Below are 23,326 nucleotides of genomic sequence, written 5' to 3' on the forward strand. Positions count from 1 at the left end.
GTATTGCTATTTCCTGTCCTGGTATTGGAAGAGCCTAAGGAATAGGGAATGTCTCATCTTGCTTCCCATAGTGTCGTAATGGGGGAAACAGGGATTACTGGATCTGTCCTATATTTGTGACATTCTGCATTCATCTCCCCACACTTCAGAAATCTCAAATGGTTACCCGTCCATCTCCGCATCAAGCAGGAACCTCTTTAAGACACTCAATCAGCTCTCTCCTTCGCAAGTATACACACTCTGTTCCCACCTCACCCCAACTCGTACTCTTTCCTCTAAAGGTCACCTGCTCAATATGTCTCTTTCTCATCTCTCCCACAGCTGACCTCATTCTCAAGCCCTCCCCCTGCCTGGATTCCCTCCCCCTTCACATCTCTGATAGACCAGTTCTCCCCATCTTTAAAACCTTTCTGATACAACCTCCTGAAGCGCTTCCTTACTTATCTTAAATACCCTATTAAGGGCTAATTCATGTACATATCCCATATTCCTTCAGTCCTTCTCCCCACTAGATGGTAAGCTCCTTGAGGACAGGGATCATGACTGCTAATTATGTATACTTCCAATTGTTTAGTGGTCTGCACATAGTAGGTACTCAATAAATATGATTGCTATATTATTTGTTGCTAACCCATGCCCAGCCCTGGGATCTCATTTCCATTGGACTGTGTCACGTTCCTGCCCAGCCCTGGGCTGACTCTGCTTCTCTTCTGGGAGGTCCTGTGGAAAAGAAAGGCATGGACAAAGAATTGTTGCTCTCTCTAGACTGGCTTAGGTCGGCCTAAAGTTATGCTGACACTTTTGGGGAAAGAACACTACTAATTACCATTAAAGTGAACCCTGAAGTCTGCTGACATGGTGCTGAGCTAATTTGCAAGTCGTGGGCCCTCAGAGCAGAGCAGAGTCTTGCTGGCAACAGTCTCACCTTCCAGGTGCTTGTTTTTAATTGAAGGTGCTTGACTGTCTGTGTTCCCTGAGAAGCCAAATTTCTTCTCGCCTCGCCTTTTTCTCTGAGCAACTTGTACTCACTCAGACAGGTCTGTCCCAGTAAGAAAACCACAGATATGTAAACAAACTCCTAGTTAATGGAACAGATAGGTCAGTGCCTCTATCCCCCTTCGTAGCTGACAGACCAGCACTCTCCCCACCATCAAAATCATACTAAAATCACATCTCCAGAAAGTCTTCCCACTGTATTTCCCTCCCTTCTGCAGCAACTATGCACTTGAATCCATGGTCACTAAGTATTTAAGTACTCATCCCCTCCTCTAACAACACTTAATGTACTTCTGATATTTTGTTGACTCCCCTACCTATAATTTAGTTTGTCTTCCCCACTAGATTATAAGATCCTTGAGGGCAGGGAATATATCCACCAACTCTGTTATACTCTCCCAAGTGCTTACTACAGTGCTCTGCACATAGTAAGTGCTCAGTAAATACCACTGATTGATTATTGGGGGTCTACAGGAACAAGGATGCAAAATGCAGAAAGAACGTGAATGTCTTATGCTGTTCTGCTATTTATTGTAACCCATCTTGCCCCATCTAGGTCAAGAGAGAAGATTTACAGTCTATGAAGTATGTTGAGCTCTATCTGGTGGCTGATTACGCAGAGGTAAGAAAAGGCATCATGCCACAATAAAAGATGTGGAATTGCTCAGCTGTTCATTTGGGAATCTGATTTGGCCATGTCTTGGGTAGATGACTGTAAGCCCCCGTTTAGACTGAAAGCTTTCCTCTAGATTGTAAGCTTGCTGTGGGCAGGGAATGTGTCTGATATATTGTTATATAGTACTCCCCCGAGTGCTTAGTACAGTTCTCTGCACACAGTTAAGTGCTTAATAAGTACAATTGGTTGGTTGATTGATGATGGATCCTGCTTTGTCTGGGGCTCATGAAGCCTTCGGGTTTTCATTTTGTTTTGTCTTTTACCCTAATTATCACTCCTTTAAAGTCTTGAAATGAACCATTAAGCTACCACTAAGGTTTCTTGCTCATCTAGAACACAGGTCTGGAGATGAAGAGCTTTGACCTTTCACGAGGAAAAGCTCTCTAAGGATCATACATTCAATTCATTCATTCAGTTGTATTTATTGAATGCCTTCTGTGTGCAGAGCACTGTTCTTGGGCAATTAAACCCCAAAATCACTTCTACAGAAGTAGAGACTGCAGTTTAATAGACCCATGGGTATGTACAGTGAGGCTGAGGGTCTGGTGGTATAGTTAGCATCAGGATGCCAGTGTGACCAGATGTAGGGAATTTACACTGTAGTGAGTGTAGTAAGTGGCTGCTGCCACTGTCTTTGAGATGCCTTGGGTCAGCCATGCCTAGTTCTGTGCCCCATCCTATCCTGGGGATACCCAGCTCTCCCCTCCTGCTTTCTTTTCCTTCCCATTCCATCTCTTGCTTCCTTGTCCCCAGCCCGCACACTGGGTCCTAAGAGGAGGTTGGCGGAGTGATCAGGGCAGCTATTTTGGCATGTGGAGAAAATAAAGCAAGAGCAGCCACTCTGCCCATCTGCCATAGAGACCCCACCCAACCTGACCTGCAAATACCAGGCCAATTAAGACTAGATTACTACACCAAAATGGCATCCACTCTTGATCCTCTGAATGAGGACTCATTCTGTGAATGGGAAGGCCTGGGCTTTCTCGATCAAAGGTTCAGTGCAGACACCTGTGCATGGTGGCAGTCTGTACATGCAAGTAGAATGTAGGATATAAAATGTAGTAGGGAGATAGCCTGACCTAGTAGAAAGAGCCCTGGGCTAGGAGTCAGGCAACCTGGGTTCTAGTCCTGGCTCTGCCACCTGCCTGCTTTGTGATTATGTACAAATAACGTAACTTTTCTGTCCCTCAGTTTCCTCATCTATAAAATGGGGATAAAATACCTGCTCTCCTTCCCTCTTAGACTTGCAAACCATATGTGGGACCGTGATTGGGTTAACCTGTATCTATTTCAGCACTTGGTGTGTAGTAAGTGCTTAATAAATATCATCATTAGAATTACCTGTGCGGGTTTCTAAAGGTTAACTTTCCCTAGGGTTTAGGTCCAATATGTAGCTGTTGTAGTTTTTTCTCTCAAATATTTGTTGAGGGGAAAAATGCAGCTGCTAGATTAATTAAAAACTGAAACTCTAAGCAGTTTCCAATTTACGATTACTACTCTAATAACTCCTCAAATCCTGGTGGAGTATAAAGTAGATTCAGGTTCAGCTCCAGTGTCTGTGGACCCCAGACTGGAGATTGGCCTGTGTGTTTGCCTTCCACAGGAGGCTCTCTGAGCATCTGGTAGGAGGGTTGATAGTGTGAGCCAGGCTCCAGGCCCTTCCAACTTCAGTTTCTGAACCAGGTTGGTCCGGATGGTGCCCTGGAAAAGAAGAGAGGGAGCTTTCATTCTAGTGAATCTTGTGGACACTGGCCCAGGGGTCCCACTAAATGGACATGGCAAGCTGCTTCACATTAACAGCCTTAGGCAGGCTGAAGACTAATGAGCTACCTGGACTAAAAGGCTCCGTATCTTGTTAACAATCCCCAGAGGCCGCCCTGCTCCACTTAATGATGCAGCTCCGGGAAGATGGCTCACTGCAGGGCCATGAGTCAGTGAGATGGCTAGGAAGAGAGTCTCAGGAGCTTCTGGTTCTTCTCACACCTACCCTCTTCCCCCAAATGGTACCCATTCTCCAACTTCTAAATGTTTAATCATTCCATTAGGGGAAAGGACTGGGCCTTCTCTACCACCATTCAAACACAGGCACCTGTGCACAACTCCTAAACTCCTGGAGCAATGTGACATCAGTAAGCCTTGAGGCACAGGGAATGAGAAGACTGACTCATTTAATTACAAACTGGGGTTGAGATTGAACAGTCTCTATAGGGTCCCTGTTTGGCTGGTCACTTGAATGGAGACAAGGCCAATCCCTGGACACTTATATGCCAGAGAGGGAATGGGGCACTGGGTAATCTAGTGACTAAAAAGTAGGGTTTCTGAAGGGTTTGTCCCTTCTCCATTCCCTCACCTCCACCAGTTGATGCTAATCATCATGCTCTGCTCATAGTAAGCGCTTAATAAATATGATTGAATGAATGAATGAATGCAGATGAAAATGAAGGGACTCTGAGAAGCCACGAGCAAGATAGATTGGTGAAACAGATCATGGGATTTTTCAGACCTGGGGCTGAGTGTCAGAAAAGCCATTATCGGAGATGAGGGGGCTAATTCCATTTGTAACCCAGAATCAAAAAATTGTGGGTATCTCAATGGAGAGGATAATCTGGCTGGATATGGAAAAGAAGGGGATTGCATCCCAGCTCTGCCACTTGTCTGGTCTGTGACCTTGGGTAACTCATTTAACTTCTCTGTTCCTCAGTTACCTCATCCATAAAAAGGGGATTAAGACTGTGAGTCTCACATGGGACAGGGACTGTATCCAGCCCAATTTCCTTGTATCCATCCTAGCGCTTAGTAGAGTGCCTGGTACATAGTAAACACTTAACAAATACCACAATTATTACTGTCATTATTAGAGGTCAGCAACAGCATTTTCGAGATGCTCATCCTCTAGACTGTAAGGTCGTGATGGGCAGGAAATGTGACTACCATCTCTGTTATACTGTACTCTTATAAGCACTTTCTGAGATGTTCCTTAGGATGAAGGCCTGAAGAGAGAATATTTGGGATGGGGTAATGCAGGCATGGGAAGCAGCATGGCCTAATGGTGAAAGCAGGGGCCTGGGAGTCAGAGGACCTGGGTTCTAATGCCAGCTCCACCACTTACCTGCTGTGTGACTTTGGGCAAGTCACTTAACTTCTCTCTGCCTCAGTTCCCTCTGGATAGCTGGCTCCCTACTATTTAGAATGTGAGCCCCATTGTACTATATCTACCCCTGCATTTAATGCAGTGCTTGGCATACTGTAAGCACTTAACAAATACTACAGTTATTATTGGAAATAGTAGTAGTACTATGATGCAGGGGGTGGTTTATTATCTGTTAGCCTGTGAGCCCCACCTGGTCCAGGGACTGTGTCCAGCCTGATTAGCTTGTATCTACCCCAACACTTAGACAATACTTGACACACAGTAAGCATATAACAAATACCATCATAATGCAGAAATTTGCTCTCGTAAATCAAGATGGTAAATAAATTTTTGTAATAAGGGCTCTGAGCAATAATGTTCCCAGGACTTCAGCTCCCACTAGAATGTGAGCACCTCATAATAATAATAACAATAATGATGATTGTTAAGCGTTTACTTTGTGCCAAGCACTGTTCTAATCGCTGGGGAGGATACAAGGTGATCAGGTTGTTCCACGTGGGGCTCACAGTTTTCATCCCCATTTTACAGATGAGGGAACTGAGACTCAGAGAAGTTAAGTGACTAGCTTAAAGTCACACAGCTGATAAGTGGCAGACTTGGGATTAGAACCCATGACCTCTGACTCCCAAGCCCAGGCTCTTTCCACTAAGCCACACTGCTTCTCTGGGCAGGGCTGAGCCTCATGGGCAGGGCTCATATCTATCAACTTGATTGGACTCTCTCAGGCACTAAGGAATACAGTGCTCAGTGCATAATAATTGCTCAATTAATGCTATTGACTGATTGATTGTTTGACCTGGAAGTTGAGATTGCAACAGGCAAACCATCCCAGGAATACTCTTGATTTCCTGGCTGCAGATTCCAAATAGAGAAGGAAAAGGGAAATGCAATTTTTTGTGTATCTTAACCTCTGGGGAAGCCCAATGGGATGTGCCTGGACCTCCGTGGAAAAGGCAGGGTTGTGATGGCGGTGGTGAGCAAACCTCACTTTTCCATCACTGTAGTGAAAGAGGAATGGCTGCTCTAGTCGATTCACCTTGTTCTGCACTTGTGTTTAGTTTCAGAAGAACCAGCGCAGTCTGGAAGCCACCACATACAAACTGATGGAGATCGCCAATCACGTTGATAAGGTGAGATCAGGTGTGTACCTTGTGGGAGAGGAGCTGAAATCCTAAAATAGCCCAATACTAAGAAACCTCCCTGGGGCTGGATTAGCTGGACCACTCTGCCTCTTTAGTGGGACAGACAGCTCAGACATTGGAAGTGCAATCTGACAGGAGGTCATAAGACCGGTCCTTCTGAAATGACAGAGTCTAATCCTTTTCCTCCCTGGTGATGCCCATCTAAGTCACGCTAGTTGGGATCATGGAAGCTCTGAAGAAACAGAGCAGGACAGAATTAGGGGGAGGTGTATGGCCTCAAAAGGGATCACAATTCTTTGGTCATTCTTGGTGCGGTTTCTCCCATCTTAAGCCGAAAGTCACCTGCTATCATCCAGCCAGCCAGAAATACTTGTATATCACCCTTGCGCACATAGTGTGTGCTCTACACTGTTTGCAATCTAATGAAAGTATATATAGAAACAGTGAAGAGTTTTTTTTCATATCCAAATGGAGAAAAGAACTAGTATAGTACCGCTGGAAAAGCATTTGAAAATATCTTGGCGCTTTAGGGGTTCTGCACATAGTAAGCGCTCAGTAAATAACCACTGACTGATTCATTGATTTAAGGCCACCAAGAAAGAGGCTGCCTCCAAATCAACCCACCCAGACCCACCCCTCTGTCTTCTCTGCACTTGTTTATCTAATAAGCACTTTTGATATTCATTCCAATCCCACAGCACTTATGTACATACCCTTAATACTCTACTATTTCCCCTATCTGTAATTCATTTTAATGTCTGTCTCAGCCTGTAGATGTAAGCTCCCTGTGGGCAGGGATCCTGTCTACCCAATCTATTGTACTTTCCCAAGTGCTCAGTAAGGTGTTCTGCACACAGTTAGCGCTCAATAAATAAATACCATTGATTAAAAGATGTCTGTCAGTAGTCTCAGTGGGATCTATTTTACCTAGCCCATTCAATATGAACTGCTGTGGTTCTGAACATCACCATCTTAGTGGTGCTTAAGGTAAACAGTTCCTCAGATGGCATTCTTCAGCTGGCAGAGAGGGTCTAGATGGGCCCAGCGTTGGCCATCCGGTGGGTTTTGGACAGGAAAGGGAGCCAGGGAGCCGTTATTTTTTCCTAGAGGAATAAGCAAGAGTATCTGGCTGACTCATCCCCTCCAGGCCCTGCAGAGCCTCGTCCGAGAGTTATTTCGGGGAATTATTAGATGATTCAGTCCCCAGGGCTTTCATTCTCCTCCCCTAAACCTTTCTCCAGCACTCAGCTTTGCCTAAATAACATGTGAATAATCCCACAGGCCAAACAAGCGCAACATCTGGGAAAACCCCAAAGTCTCACCACTTGTCTGCCACTGGCCTGCTGCCATTAGCAGGGCCTTCATTGTCCTGGCTCTAGCAATTGGGAAGTTTGGCAATGTCTGTCTTTCATATATGGTCACTGTTATCCCATGGGCCAGGCCTGACCCATGGGGTGCTCTGGGGCCAGGAAGCCAAAAACCTTCCTGGAAACATCCTCTTTTTGCAGGTGTTTCCCAGCTGCTTAGTATTTGGGGTTTTGTTTGTTTTTTTGAATGTTTTTTAAAATGTTAATGGTGAGAGTAAGAATCGTGGCTTTGGACCAGGTCTGTGCTACACTAATAGTCCCTTCCTGAACTCTAAGGTCACTCTATGGGTTCTTTGTCTCTGGGACTTTTGGGATTTGTAATGAGTATGAAAAACACCCCTCCAACTTGCCTGATCACAGCCCCTTGAATCGGGATTAAGTTCATTCTGAACCAGTTTGTAGAAACCCAGAACTCCAGGAGGTGGTGGTTAGCTGAAATGAAGCATGATGATTTCTGGTGCCTTGGGTCAGATGAGACCACTTATAGCCCTCAAAAGCATAGTGTGGACCGTGGTTTCAGAATGAGTGTGATCATGTTTGCAAACATTTTCATTTAAACTCTTCAGCTGCATCATGGTTGGATCTATCAGGATCACCAAGTTACCAGAATCTATAATCCAGCCTAGACCATTACTCTTTAGTTGCTCCTTTCTTCAGTCTTCCATGTAGCCTAATAATTCATGAGCCACTTGGTACTTTTATGAGTAAACTGTCTTCTCTATCTGGTGGCATCATAGAAGAAGCATCGTAAGTTCATAGAGTTGCGGGGGTTCCAAGGTTCTGGTTCAGATTACACCATTAACCTGCTGGGTTATCTGGTTTAGTCTCATAACTGCTAGAGGCCTCGGTTTTCCCAACTTAAAACGGGTTTGTGATGGCCAGCCCAGCTCGCTGTGGACTGTCCTCTCCCCAGTGCATTGTACAGTGATCTGCACCTAGTAAGCACTCAGTAAATACCACTGATTGATGTACTGTACGCTCACTCCCAAGAATTTAATACAATGCTCTGCACATAGAATGCACTCAATAAAAAAGCATCGACTGATGAGTGAACATGACAAAGGAAGGATGTTCTTAGAGGCTGGAAGAGGTAAGGAAATGACCGTCGAGGGAAATCCCAGAAGCTAATATCCTTGGGTGTTCTGTCTCCTTTCAGTTTTACCGTTCCTTGAACATCCGGATTGCCCTGGTGGGGCTGGAGGTCTGGACTCACGGGGACAAGTGTAATGTCTCTGAGAACCCATACTCAACGCTGTGGTCCTTCCTCTCCTGGAGGCGCAAGCTCCTCACCCAGAAGAACCATGACAATGCTCAGCTCATCACGTGAGTGACTTGTTTCAGGGATAAGCCCAGGGGCCACCTCCTAGTGAGCTTCTTGAGGGTGGAGACTGTTTGCCTTGTACTCCATGTTACTTGGGGTGAGCCCTCTACAAATACCGATGATGAGGATGAGCAACTTGGCTGAACAAGGATGACTCTACTGCATCTCCTTTCAGGGGGCTAGAGGTGCCAAGTGAAAAGTATGGAGGAGACTTGAGAAGAACGGCCAGGGGGAAGTAGGGTAGAAGGTACAAGACCTGCGAATGAGCGACCAACCCTCGTCCTTAATTCTTCTGACGCTTTCAGGAAGCAGCACTAGACTTGCATTGCTAGACAGACCATTTGCACTTGATTTTCAGATATCACCTTTGCTTCCATAGATTGCGTAGGTCCCCCACACCCCTCAAGTGATTTCTGAGTTTAAATGATATTATTGCCGCCTATACTGTTGCTAGAGAACCCGGGTTCTAATCCTGTCTCTGCCACTTACCTACTGTGTGACCTTGGACCAGTCGCTTAATTTTTTGTGCCTCAGTTCCCTCATCTACAAAATGGAGATTCAATACCTGTTCTCCCTCCTACTTGGACTGTGAATCCAATCAGTCCATCATGTTTATTGTGCACTTTCTGTGCACAGAGCTCTGTACTAAGTGTTTGAGAGTACGATATAACAGAGGTGGTAGACATGTTCCGTGCCCACAACAAGCTCAGTATGGTGGAGGAGAGTGGGTGAGCCATGGGGTTCTAGTTTGTGAAGAATGTGGATTTAATTAGAAGAGGAGTTGTCTAGTGGACAGTGGACAAGACAAGGAGTCAGGAACAGGGGTTCTCATCCTTTCTCTGCCATTTGCCTGATCTGTGGCCTTGAGCAAGTCTCTTGTCTTCTTTGTGCCTCACTTATGAAATGGGGATTAAATACCTGTTCTGCCTCTTGAAAATGTGAGCCCTTTGTGGGACAGGGACTGTATCCAATCTGTTTTTTCAACCCTAGTGCTTACCACAGTGTCTGGCACACAGTAAGCACTTAAAAAAAAAAGTACCACCATAATAAAATAAATAATGGTATTTGTTAAGTACTTTTTATGTATCAAGCAATTTTTTATTTAAAGTGAAAGCCAAGCGATCAATGTTGGGGATGCCAGGCTCTGGACCTTGCTTGCAGCTGCCAGCCCGAGAAGCCTCCGTACAGGCTTAGTTCTGAGTGACCCTCCAGCTGGGCAGGCTGAGAGAGTTGGCAGCCGCAGATGTGAGTGTGCGTCATCCTGGTGCTCTGTCCCCTGCCACTGGCCCCCACGGCTGGCCACATCCTGTCCAGAAGGGAGGAGGAAGCAATTTATAAACCCTGCCCGCTTCCTTGCAGTTGAGCTGTTGGCATATTCTGAGAAGGAAGGGAAAAAGGAAAACAATATCCTGGGCTTTGTTCAGCCACCCAAGTGCCGGTGACCTCTATTGCTCTGTTGGAGGTGTGGCGTGGGAGAGAGAGAAGTGAAGCCCAGAGGTGGGGTATCCTGCCCTGCAGCTGTTGGGATGGGCCAGGGAATGTGATTGTAACATCCTGGGAAAGGCAGATGGCAGCCAATGTAAGGATGGGCAGATTTGCCTTCTAAAGGAAATGACCAATGTTGAAGGACACTTTCTGTGAAGAGAGTACTTGTTCATGGCCAGGTTTCCTTGGTCTTTCAGGCGTACCTTCTTTCCTTCCAGCCACCCACGTCCCTCCTGTCTTCCTGGTTCTCTTGCAGGGGGATGTCCTTCCGGGGCACCACCATCGGCCTGGCCCCTCTGATGGCCATGTGCTCGGTCTACCAGTCTGGAGGGGTAAACATGGTGAGTTAGTCCCGCTAACCTAGCTGCTACCACAGCAGATAAAACTCTTGGGGAAGCCAGGAGGTTCCTATTACCCCAGCAGGCCTCCATGCCTCCACGTGCCCCGAGGCAGCAGCCCCTTTCGTCTCAGGTCTCGCACCGGGACTTCTGTGACATGTTCAGCGTGTGTCGACAGGGGAACCAAGTGCTCCAGGCCTAAAATGACCTCCTATAAACAGCAACCCGAGTGGGGAGCAGGGGAGAAAAGGAAGTAAAAGCAGGTGAAGATCTGGGCTGGTATCTCAGCCTGGTGTGAGGGCACTTGTTCGGTGTAAACGGGCCCGTTCGTCATGGGTTAGAGAAGTGGTGGTGGTGGGATGTCCGGTTGGCTCTGGTTGGGAACTTGAGTGCTGGAACTAGCCCAGACCCCGAATGCAATTTGGGAATCTCGTACAATCTGTCACAGCGGGTGGGAAACAACAGATCGCTATGACAGCGGGAGCCATGTTGCTCCCTATGTTTTTACATACATCTCCTTTTGTAATAGCATTATGGCTGAAAGTCACGGGAGGTCGTGTATATAAACCCACTTATGTCTGACTGCCTATCTGTCTCTTTCTCCATACTGGCACAAGCATAGCGAAGGGTTAGTTATCTCCAAATCACCCCAGTAATTTGGAAATTTGACCCTTCCGGTTCCTGGTGGGAGAGGAAGATTCTACTCTTTGGGAAGCAGTCTGGCCTAATGGGAAGAGCACAGACCTGAGTGTCAGGAGACTTGGGTTCTAATCCCAACTCTGCCACTTGTCTGCTGCATGACCTTGGGCAAATCCCTTTACTTTTCTGAATCTCTGTTTATTCAACTGTAAAATGGGGGCTCAGTGCCTGTTCTCCATAGTAAATGCTTAACAGATATCACTATTACTGGAATCAGGAGGGAATGGCCAGGAGGTCACCTGGTTCCAGGCATGCAGAAGGCTGGGAGTTCTTCCCCTAACCAGACTCTGTCCCCTCTCAGGACCACTCAGAGAACGCCATTGGTGTGGCCGCTACCATGGCTCATGAGATGGGCCACAACTTTGGCATGAGCCACGACTCTACCGGCTGCTGCTCCGCCAGTGCCGAGGAGGGAGGCTGCATCATGGCCTCCGCCACAGGGTGAGTCCTAGGCTTCCTGGGGCAGAGGTCATTTGAGGGGAAGGGCAGGAAGGGCCAGCTTTTCTCCCTGCTCTTCCAAGGAGGCTCTGAGGCAGCATGTGAAGCTGACCTTGTCAGGGCACCTGGAACGAATGGGGTGACATCTGCCAATGCTGCCCCTGGGATAGAGGGAACCTGCATCATGACAGAGAAGCAATGTGACCTAATGGACAGAACACCGGACTGTGAGTCAGGAGACCTAAGTTTTAATCCCAACTCCACTCCTGGCCTACTGTGGACAGGGGGCAAGGCAGTTAATTTCTCTGTGTCCCAGTTTCCTCATCTGTAAGATGGGGATTAAATGCCTGTTCTTCCTTCCCCTGAGACTGTGAACCACAAGCCTAGTGGAAAGAACACGGGTCTGGGAGTCAGTGGACCTGAGTTCCAATCCTAGCTCTGCCAGTTGCCTGATGCGTGACCTTGGGCAAGTCACTTAACTTCTCTGTGAGCCCCAGGTGGGACAGGGACTATGTCCGACCGATTGACTTGTATGCAGTGCTTGACAAATAGTAAGTGCTCAATAAATACGATTGCTTCTCTAGCACTTAGCAGAGTGCTTGGCACATAGTGAGTGCTTAGAAAATACCATAGTAAGAATAATTATCATTTTTATGGTATTTGTTAAGCGCTTACTATGTGCCAGCCACTGTACTAAACTCTGGAGTAGATACAAGCTAATCAGGTTGGACATAATCCATACTCCCATGTAGGGCTCACAGTATTAATCTCCATTTTACATATGAGGGAACTGAGGCCCAGAGAAGTTAAGTGACTTGCCCAAGATCACCTAGCAGACAAGTGGCAGAGTCAGGATTAGAACCCAGGTCCTCAGGTCTTTCTGACTCACAGTCCCATGCTTTCTCCACTAGCCACGCTGGTTCTCATTTGGCTTTACAACCCAAATCTAGTTCCAGTGTTGGGTGCTTGTGGCCCTGATGGCCTTGAAAGCTTCAGAGTTCAGGCTTGACGAAGGATAGCGGAAAAAGGAAAGAGAAATTACATAATTATTTTGAGAAGAGGTTACTATACCGTGCATCCCCAAGGGTTTAGGAGGTAGACCACCAGTTCCTCATGTAGAACAAGGAAGTGTTCTCTTTCTCCCTTGCTTAGAAAGGTAAGACTTTTCAGCCCTGAAATCACTGCTCCATTTAGCACAAGTCACTGCTATCAACCAGGTAATACTTAGCCAGATTCTCCCAGCACCTGAGCTACCGCCTTTGGAATCAGTGACACTTCTTGCTAAGTTGCAAGAAAATATATTACTAATTATTATTAACGATGGTAATGATGATCATGATATCTTGATTTTATATAATACTTTTACTTTTCCAAAGTATTTTCAAGTCAGTTATTTCTTTTTGCCTTCCCAGAAACCCCTGAGGCCCTTTAAGGCCATCAAAGCTCCATTTAGTAAATTCCCACTTTGGTGCGCTAAGCATTATTGTGGTGACCTGGAAGAAGGAATTGGAGTACAGGTCTTCCCTTCCCCCACTCCAGCATTCACACAAGCACCCACAGATTTCTAAGCATCTTTCCCATACTGTGTGAGAAAAAGCTGTCCAGTGGGGCGGCAGGGTGGAAGACTTTGGTTAACATTGGGAAGCAGCTTGGCTTAGTGGAAAGACCACGGGCTTGGGAGTAAGAGGACGTGGGTACTAATCCCTACTCTGCCACATGTCTGCTGTGTGATCTTGGGCAAGTCACTTAACTTCTCTGGGCTTCAGTTATCTCATCTGTAAAATGGGGATTAAGACCATGAGCCCCACGTGGGACAACCTGTTGACCTTGTATCTACCCCAGCGGTTAGAACAGCGCTTGGCATATAGGAAATACTTAACAAATACCATAATTATTATTATTATTTTCACTGAGGAGAAAAGCCAGTCGCAGAATTCTAAACTAAAGGGTGAGTATTGGTGCAGGTGTGAAATGAGTGTACCCAAGGTCATCTGGGTCATTGCAGTCAAGCAATGAGTGGTATTTACTGAGAGAGTACCGTGTGCTGAGCACTCACATCAGAGGGTACAATGCAAACACATCCCCTGCTCACTGCAACCCCAAGAAACCAAGGAAAGGTGTTTGGACATGTTTCTGACCTGTTGCTCATTTCAGTAATTCCAAATGTGGGTCTCTCTGACAGGCACCCATTCCCCAAGGTGTTCAATAGATGCAACAGGAAGGAGTTGGACCGGTACCTTCAGTCAGGTGGAGGAATGTGCCTCTTGAACATGCCAGACACCCGGACCCTGTATGGAGGCCAGAGGTGTGGAAACGGGTACCTGGAAGATGGGGAAGAGTGTGACTGTGGAGAGGAGGAGGTGAGTTGTGTAGCAGGGCTGTTGTTTCAAGTGCGGGGGAAACCCTCCTTGGACCCAGGTGCATTGTCCAGATACAGGGGGAGACCCCTTCCCTCTTTCTCCTTCATATCTACCGGGCAGCCCTGGTCATAGCTTGCACATATGTTTAGAGGAAGAGCTGTTTCTAGAGCTTGACTGAGGAGAGCCCTTAATCCCTTTGGAAAATTGACTTCTGTTGAAGTTGGAAGCCTGACACTCAGTTGACTTTAGTTGTCTTCACACACTGTCATATGCAACCCCTCCGGCGTGTTCACACCGTACCCACCCAGGGCCCACGGATCTGCAAGTTTAGCTCCGGAAACAAGCAGCCGATGTTTTTGGTGGGTGTCCAGCCCCGGTGATCACAGGGATAGTGGAGGCATGTGACTAGGGCCCATATGGCAGGTTGGAGTGTCAGATTTTATTCACTGGTGTGCAGTGCGGGGAAAAAACATCCATGGAAGCAGCGTCAGCCCTTAGTCAGTGCAAAGACATCCATGTAATGGAAAAGTGCTTCCCCCAGCTCGAGAATGGGATATTAAATTTAGTCACCGTTTAGATGTTTGGGGAGAGTGGGGAAGTGTTGCAGTGAGCTATAGCTGCCGAAATCAGAACTGTAACAAGGACCTTCTGCGGCTGTCTTGTGTGGATGTTTCACCGCTTGTTCGGTCACTTCTTTAAAGCTCACTTTGGTCAAGGGCAGTGTAGCCCATTCAGACAGGAGAGATGAGGTGGGATGCAGTATGTTCCCATGAGACTCAGAACAATAGTGGAAGGCTGCATGGCCTAGTGGATAGAACACGCGCCTGGGAGTCAGGAGGACTTGGGTTCTAACCTTGGCTCTGCCTGTTGTCTGCTATGTGACCTTGGGCAAGTCACTTCACTTTTCTGTGCCTCCGTTACCTCATCTGTAAAATGGTGATTAAGACTGTGAGTTCCACGAGGGATATGGACTGTGTCCAACCTGATTAGCCTGTAGCTACCTAGTGCTTAGTACAGTGCCTGGCACATAGAAAGCTCTCAACAAATAACTTGGATTTAAAAAAAAATACATACTGCCCTCACTGCTCTCTCTGCCCTCTGGTCTAGTGAGGCAGCATTGATGTACATATTTTTAAAATCTTCTGCTTCCCCCTTCCTATAATGTAGTTTAGTGTTGCTCAATCTTGCTAGATTGTGAGTTTCTTTCATTCATTCAATAGTATTTATTGAGCGTTTACTATATGCAGAGCACTGTACTAAGCGCTTGTAATATACAAATCGGCAACAGATAGAGACAGTCCCTGCCCACTGATGGACTTACAGTCTAATCGGGGGAGACAGATAAAAACAATAGCAATAAATAGAATCAAGGGGATATACATCTCATTAAAACAATAGCAATAAATAGAATCAAGGTGAAGTACATCTCATTAACAAAATAAATAGGGTAATAAAAATATATACAAATGAGCGGACGACCACAACGCTGAGGGGAGGGGAAGGGGGGGGAAGAGCAGAGGGAAAGGAGGGGAAAGGGGGCTTAGCTGAGGGGAAGTGAAGGGGGGTAGAGAGGCAGCAGAGGGAAAAGGGGAAGCTCAGTCTGGGAAGACCTCTTGGAGGAGGTGAACTCTCAGTAGGGCTTTGAAGCGGGGAAGAGAGTTTGGCGGAGATGAAGAGGGAGGGCATTCCAGGACAGCGGTAGGATGTGGGCCAGAGGTTGACGGTGGGATAGGCGTGAACGGGGGACGGTGAGGAGGTGAGCGTCAGAGGAGCGGAGCGTGGTGGGTGGGCTGTAGAAAGAGAGAAGGGAGGAGAGGTAGGAAGAGGCAAGGTGATGGACATAAATGCTGTGGGGCTGAGGTAGGGGTGAATAAGGGCTCAAATTCAAGTGCAAGGGGACTGGAGTGAGTACAGTAGCATTAATAGGCAATATCCCTGTCCTGTGATGGTGTTTCCTGGGTGTCTCTGTCTTGGATGGGCAGCTCAGTCCCTGCTGGGCAGCATGAGGAAGGAAGAGTAGAATCAGGGGAGAGAGGGTAATGGGACCCCGACCCCCACCCCCCCCAAGCAGAGTCCTTGGACACCTGCACATCCAACCTGTAAACCCCATCCTGGTTCTCTGTGTCTCCCCTAGGAGTGTAGCAATCCTTGCTGCAATGCTTCTAACTGCACCCTGAAGGCTGGGGCAGAGTGTGCGCATGGCTCATGCTGTCATCAGTGTAAGGTGAGTTTCCACCATCCATCATCTCTTTGTTCTGACTAAGGGAGAAGGAGGAAGAAAAAGGAAGACTAGGGAATGAAGAGAATGACTGTGTGACTTTTAATTCCCGTCCAGGGGAGGAAGGAGGCTCATGAAGTTAGAATCCTAGCGCTGGAAGGAACTGGGTGTCCGGGACGTTGAACACATCTAAGCCATCCCCCTGTGTCCGGCTGGAACTGTACTTACCAAGAGAGCAACTTGCCCTTTTCTTAAAATAGCGAGTGATTGGAGCCGTTGTCCCAGCTCAGTCTGATTTCTGTTACCTCCTGTTCCTGTTTAGGACCTAGCTACAGCCCTGAATCACGTGCTCCACCACAGACTAGGTCTCTGAATAGGGGTGATGGGTCCTGAGCTTTGTTGGCTGTTGCTGAACGAGGCTTGCCAACAAAACGTCAACATGTCTTTGTCAAGAATCAATCACACGTGCCGGTCCCCACCACCTCCCCCTTTCTCGCTCCTGCCTGCCTCCACGGTTCTCTCTCAGCACGATTCCTATCAGCCTGTCACGCTAGGTTAATTTCAGGCTTTCATTTCTCCAGGAAAATACAGCCTGCAAGACTCTTGCATGGGAGGTAACTGAGTGAATGAGAAGGTGAATGAGTGTGTGTCTGTGTGTTTGTGTATGTGTGACTTTGGCCAGAGAACTTGCCTGGCCTGTTAGCCCTTGGGGTTCCCTTGGGCGACCAGTTCCCTGAGGCTTTGCCTAGCGGAGGGCCGTGACTGCTTAGCTTTCCAGGCAACATGCTCCAGCTCAGATCTCAGTATTCTTGCTGGCCAGATCTGCAGGAGCAAAGCATCCTCATTCCCTGGAGCTTGTGTAGGTTTTTCCTGCAGGGGAGGGGCGGTGCTGCCAACAGCGGGGCCTGAGAGATCTGGCATCTTCCCAGCTAAGGCCCTCATCAGTTGCCTTGGCAACACGTTGTTACCAGCCAAGAAAATGTGCCCAGGGCCCAAGAGAAATCAGACGACAAACTTAATGAAAATGAAGCAGCAGTTTTTCCCACTCTTGCTGCTTCCTTTTTCCTTTGGGTTTCATGGGAATCTGGTCTGGGGGCTCTTAGAGTCTTTCTGCTTAGTTCTCTAGGTCTCAGTGGGTTGGAAAGCAGGTAAAGGAGTTGGAAAGAATGAGGGTGGGAGGGCCTTAGGAAGTGTGGGTGGGGCTTATACGCAGTGCACATGTAGGCAGGGGAGAATTATTGGTAGTGGAACGATCTGGGGGAAACTTCTGAGGGGCTGCAGGCCAGTCAGCCAGGCAGAGGGCTCCCCTTGGTAGGGGGCTGAGCTGGGCTGACCGTGCCCCACCCTCCACTCACAGTCGGGGAACCTCAATCTCCAGGGATTCCAGCTGTAAAACATAAAACACAAGTGGGAATTTCTAGCACCCTTGCTGGCTTAGCAGCAGCCCCTTCCACTCTGGGCTATGACTAGAGTCCTGATGAAGTAGATCTGGCTCTACTGGTAAATCAGTAGAGCACAGTAGAGCGCAGAGCACAGTACTAAGGGCTTGGGGAGAGTACCATATGAGTTGGGAGGCCCAATCCCTGGCCAAATGCCCAGGATGCTGACTGGGGGGAGGCCCCAGTGACACTGTGGTGGTCCCGGGAGTCCTTCGGGTGGGAGTGAAGCGAAGGTCGTGGAATTCTCCCCAGAGCCAGGGGACCTGAGTCTGTGACCCAGAATGCATCTGATGTTTAATTGGTAGGACCTTTGCAGCTGGAGCTGAAGTGACTAGGACTTACGTTCTCCTCTCTTGTCTTCCTCCTCAGCTCATGGCCCCTGGCACTCTGTGCCGAGAGCAATCTCAGCAGTGCGATCTCTCAGAGTATTGCACTGGCAAAACACCCCTGTGCCCGACCAACTTCTACAAGATGGACGGCACCCCATGTGAGGGAGAGCAAGCATTCTGCTACAACGGCATGTGCCTCACCTACCAGCAGCAGTGCCAGCAGCTCTGGGGGCCCGGTAAGCGCTTCCGTTTCCCCTTGAAAAAGTAGGAGGAAGCGTGGCGTGGGAGAAAGAACTGGGCTTGGGGGACTGAGCCCCTTCCTAGCTTAAAGTCTGCCATTGATCTTGTCCAACTGATTTTGGGCAAATCACATGATTTTCATGTCTGATTCCTCATCTGTGAAATGGGGATCACACAGGACCTGCCCCTCCCTACTTCAGAGGGTTATCGAGCAAGTGTCAGTGGTTGAGTGCTTCCAGTGTGCAGGGCACTGTACTAAGCACTTGGGAGAGTACACTAGAGTAGTTTAGGGGTATTTGAAAAATACAATGCAATCATTGATGTGAAAGCATTTTGGAAAAATTTTCAGTGCCCAGTAAATTTCAAGTCCAGATTTCTGTCACTATAATAAAGAACTTTCTCACCTGTCAGTGTCCATTCTCCATCCCCTCCGGTCTCTCCTTTGTAGGCAGGAGGGTGGGACTGGCCTTAATAGGGCATCGTGTTTGGCACTGCAGCGTGGGCTGACGAGCTCGGGGCTGAGCGGAGAGGCAGGGGTCCCGGTCCCAGCCTTTCCCGGGGTGTCTGGGGGTTACACCTGAGCCTCTTGATTTGGGCAGAAAATTGCTGTTTTGAATGAGGCCAAGTTGGCACCTTGCTCTGAGCTCCCCAGTAGGAACGAACTTAGTAACTGCTGCCTTTCCCGCATTCAGGAGCCCGACCTGCTCCCGACCTCTGTTTCGAGAAGGTGAACGCGGCCGGCGACACCTTTGGGAACTGTGGGAAGGACATGTACGGAAGACACCGGAAATGTGACACAAGGTGGGAAGCCGCGTGGTGTCTTGGGCATGAAAACTGGGTCTGGAAAATGGCCAGATGGCCCTATCGCTCCCAAGCCCCATGTCCCTTTAACCTTCTGTTAGTGGAACTGTAATTCTGTAAGCCCCTGCATGGGCCCTGAAGCCAAACACAATCCAGTCTGCCCTCGACCTTAGCCTTTTTGCATTGATCGTAGCGAGTGTGCCTCTTCAGCAATTACTCTGTCCCTACTTGCAAAGATGTAGGTGGGGAGGAATTGATGCCGATCCCAGAATAGAGTTTACGGAGTCCCTTGGGGCTCTACTTCTAACAGTACCACTGACTGGCGTGGCAAGCCCATGGTTCTAGTTCACCGTTGGTGCAGGTTAGGCTTCTGCCCATCCTGACTTGGATCTGTCTCTCTCTTCTTGGGGAGCAGAGACGCTAAATGTGGAAAGATCCAGTGCCAGAGCTCTGCGAGCAAACCCCTCGAGTCCAACGCGGTACCAATAGACACCACCATCCTGCTGGACGGGAGGCAGATCCAGTGCCGGGGGACCCACGTGTACCGGGGCCCCGAGGAAGAGGGAGACATGCTGGACCCAGGCCTGGTGATGACCGGCACAAAGTGTGGCTTCAATCACGTACGTCTCACCGCTTGCCTGAGTGGTGGGAGGTTGGGACATGGAGAGGGAGAAAGAAGGTTCAGGCTAAAGGAGGTGGGAGGGGGTTTCAGAAATCTCCAAGCCTCACTTCACCAATCACTGATGACCCATGGCTGTCAGTCATTAGTTCACATTTCTTCATTTCAGTTTCCCTGTCTGAAATCCAGGGAGAAGCAGCGTGGCCTAGTGGAAAAAGCATGGGCCAGAGAATCAGGAGCCCTGGGTTCTAATGAAGATCGGCCACTTACCTGCTGTCTGATCTTGGGCAGGTTGCTTAACTTCTCTGTGTCTCAGTTTCCTCATCTGTAGAATGGGGATTATGTACTGTTCTTCCTGCTTAGACAGAGCCCTATATGGGACAGGAACTGTGTCTGATCTGATTACCTCGTGTCTACCTCAGTGCTTAGTACAATGCTTGGCACAGAGTACTTAATGAATGCAATCATTAGTATTAATATTAGGTTTCTTGTGAAGAATGCTAATTCCTGCCCCCTCCCTTCCCCCCCCTTCCCCCCCCTCCCTCCCAGGACCTTTGAGAACTTAGTGATGTGATGCGGAAGGAGCACGCTGAGCGGTTAGAATTCTGGCTCTCGGGATCCCAGAGTAGTTGATGTGACTCTGCTTACTCCTGCAGATTTGCTTCGAGGGCCAGTGCAGGAACACATCCTTCTTTGAAACCAGAGGCTGCGGGGAGAAATGCAATGGCCATGGGGTAGGTCTTTCTGGATCCCTCCAGTGGAAGGAAGGACTCCCGGGGGCCCGAGTGTTCAACGCAATCTGGTGGAGAGGAACTCCTAATCTCTGCTCTCTCCCATCTCCCCCATCCCAGGTCTGCAACAACAACCGAAACTGTCACTGCTCCCAGGGCTGGGCCCCGCCATTTTGCAAAAGGGCTGGCAACGGGGGCAGCATCGACAGCGGGCCCATGCCCCCACAGAGTGAGTGGAACTTTTCCTTGGGCCAGATTAAGGATGCTGGGGAGGGGACTGCGGAAGAAGGGGGAACTGGAGAACCTGGAGGCCACATGCAGAGCCTAGGCAGCATGGCCTTTTGATTAGAGTATGGGCTTGAGAGTCAGAAGGATCTGGGCTCAAGTCCCAGGAAGTGCCAGTCAGACCCAGTCAAGTGGCTCTGCCCCTTGTCTTCTGTGTGACCTTGGTCAAGTCACTTCACTTGGCTGTTCTCTCATCTGTAAAATGGGGATTAAGACTGTGAGCCCCATGTGGGACAGGGAATGTGTCCAACCCTTTTAGCGCATATCTACCCCAGGGCTTAGAACAGTGCTTGACACATAGTAAGCTCTTAACAAATACTATTGTTATTATTATTACTGTTATGGGAAGAGAGAAGGGAAGGACAGTTCCAAACACATGGAGTCATCACTAGTTTATCTGGATGTACCTGGGACATAGAGATACAGATAAAGGGAAATGAAGCCAATGGGAAACCTGGCCTGAAAAACACCAGGGGATTTCTTACCTTTCAAAGGTACTTGCCCCTACAACCTTTGGGTTCCAGCATCTCACGTCAACCCTCACACTGGAGTATCTGTTTTGCGGATCACCGTCGGAGAACATGCCCTTCTCCTTCAACATGATTTCCTGTGTCCTTTTTCCTCCAGGCAGTGCCCCGATGGTGGCAGGAGTCCTGGTGGGAATCGTGCTGCTGCTGGCTCTCAGCGTGGTCATCTGCTACTACCGGTGCAACAAACTGAGCCCACTCAAGACCCCTGCTCTCCCCTCCAAGTGGAGGCAGCCGTTTCGGTGCGTTTCGGCCAGGCCTCACCCTCTACGGTTGTTTTGAAGTCCCCCGGTAACTCTCCTCCCCGATCTCAAAACGTTCTGCCAATGTGCCAGGGAGGTGGGGAGCCCCAATCTCATTGCTTGGTTGGAGAAAATGAGGCCTCCCTCAAGCTAGTTGATCAGCAAGTAGTATTGAGCACCTCTGTGTCACCTGGAATCACCGATCCACACGCCCTGCAGCAGTGGGGCTGAGGACCCTTAGTGGAAAGAGCACAGACTTGGGAGTCAGAGGACGTGGGTTCTAATTCTGGCCCCGTCACTCATCTGCTCTGTGACCTTGGGCAAGCCACTTGATTCCTCTGTGTCTCAGTTACTTCATTTGTAAAATGGGGATGAAGACCATGAGCCCCACGTGGGACAACCTGATTACCCTGTATCTATCCCAGAGCTTAGAACAATGCTTGGCACATAGTATGCGCTTCACAGATACTATAATAATTAATTAATCCTGTCTGCCTTTGAGCCGTGATGGTGGCTTCTTGAGGTCTGCGAGCAGTGCACAGCCAGGAGAGCAGCACTGAGTTCCAGGGAAGGCCACTGAGTTCCAAGGGAGGCTTTGCTTTGGAATGGCCCAAGCCTAGGTCCTGCCTGCTGAGTGTGAGGGTTGGGGGAACTGGGGGTCCGGTCTGGTTGCTGCCAAGAGTTGGAGATAAATGCTTGTAATAGTGTTCTGCACACAGCAAGCGCTCTATAAATGCCACTGATTGGTGTGGCCCGCCCATTCTCTGCAAGCTTTAGTGGTAGCCGTGTACTCGGGCAGTAATGGGGAAGACAGAAACCAACCCACCACTAACAGACCAGAAATCCAAGGAGGAAGGGGAGTGCTATACTGGCCTGCAAGTATCTGTAGAGAGAACGGTATCTCTGTTGAGTGGGTGCTGGTGGGGTCACTGGAAAAAAGGGAGAATCCTTCATGCTTACAAAGCTGTCCAGTTTCCAAAGTGATACAACTAGCCTGGTTTTTGGGGTGCTCATCACTCACTCTGGGGGGGGTTTCTGTAGCTCTTAAGCCTTTCAAGCCTCATTTGGATCCTTCGAGTAGCAGCCTGGTCTTTTACCCTGAAGGATGCCTCTGTCAGGACCACTCTGTCAAAGCCTCGGATGCCTCTTCTTTGGCTTCGCATAGTAGTTCTGGCTGTGGTTTCACTTGTCCTTTACTGGACAGTATCTGATCACCACCTGAAAGGGATTGGGTGGAGATTTAGTCCAGAAATGATGTTTCCCCAGGTTGGATTCTGAGCTGAACTTTGCTCCCAAACAGACCAGTAAACACTGCTTTCCCCCCCCCGACCCTTGTTTCTAGGTGTCCCTTCAAGGTAGCTCAGAAAGGAGGAAGTGGCCATGCCAACCCAACCTTCAACCTGCAAACGCCTCAGGGTAAACGTAAGGTAAGGATTTTGGACACCCAATTTTTCTCTGTCCCCGAATCCTGCAGACACACATCTTATCAGCTGCTCTTAACCCTGCTTCCATCCACTTTGAGTTTTCCCGCAAGATCTGTCTGAGCCCACATGAGGTAGTGAGGAGACGGTGGGGCCCAGGGAAAGAATGTGAGGGTCAGGAGTCCTAAATTCTAGTCCCAGCTCCACACCAAGGCAAGTTTCTTCATCTTTCTGGGCTGAACTCTGCAACATACCTTCCTGCCACTTGTCAGCTGTGTGACTGTGGGCAAGTCATTTAACTTCTCTGTGCCTCAGTTACCTCATCTGCCAAATGGGGATGAAGACTGTGAGCCTCACGTGGGACAACCTGATTACCCTGTATCTCCCCCAGCGCTTAGAACAGTGCTCTGCACATAGTAAGTGCTTAACAAATACCAACATTATTATTATTATTATTATTGAATCTTGCTTTCTCATTGAGCTGGTAAAAATCGGTCCCTT

The 23,326-nt window shown here is 48.5% G+C and overlaps 1 protein-coding gene across 1 annotated transcript in view; it reads left to right on the forward strand.

Moving 5' to 3' along the window:
* The window catches only part of ADAM19 (ADAM metallopeptidase domain 19), a 75,128-nt gene that overhangs the window by 45,802 nt on the left and 6,000 nt on the right, over window positions 1–23,326 (forward strand). The window contains exons 7-20 of the mRNA XM_007655294.3: window positions 1,553–1,618; window positions 5,882–5,953; window positions 8,489–8,655; window positions 10,395–10,479; window positions 11,477–11,616; window positions 13,796–13,973; window positions 16,108–16,197; window positions 18,000–18,195; window positions 18,892–19,000; window positions 19,416–19,620; window positions 20,276–20,353; window positions 20,471–20,579; window positions 21,263–21,404; window positions 22,747–22,831. Coding sequence (XP_007653484.2) covers window positions 1,553–1,618; window positions 5,882–5,953; window positions 8,489–8,655; window positions 10,395–10,479; window positions 11,477–11,616; window positions 13,796–13,973; window positions 16,108–16,197; window positions 18,000–18,195; window positions 18,892–19,000; window positions 19,416–19,620; window positions 20,276–20,353; window positions 20,471–20,579; window positions 21,263–21,404; window positions 22,747–22,831 — 1,722 coding nt within the window. The remainder of the gene's footprint in view (window positions 1–1,552; window positions 1,619–5,881; window positions 5,954–8,488; window positions 8,656–10,394; window positions 10,480–11,476; window positions 11,617–13,795; window positions 13,974–16,107; window positions 16,198–17,999; window positions 18,196–18,891; window positions 19,001–19,415; window positions 19,621–20,275; window positions 20,354–20,470; window positions 20,580–21,262; window positions 21,405–22,746; window positions 22,832–23,326) is intronic.

This window comes from Ornithorhynchus anatinus, chromosome X1, assembly GCF_004115215.2.
Source record: "Ornithorhynchus anatinus isolate Pmale09 chromosome X1, mOrnAna1.pri.v4, whole genome shotgun sequence".
NCBI lineage: Eukaryota > Metazoa > Chordata > Mammalia > Monotremata > Ornithorhynchidae > Ornithorhynchus > Ornithorhynchus anatinus.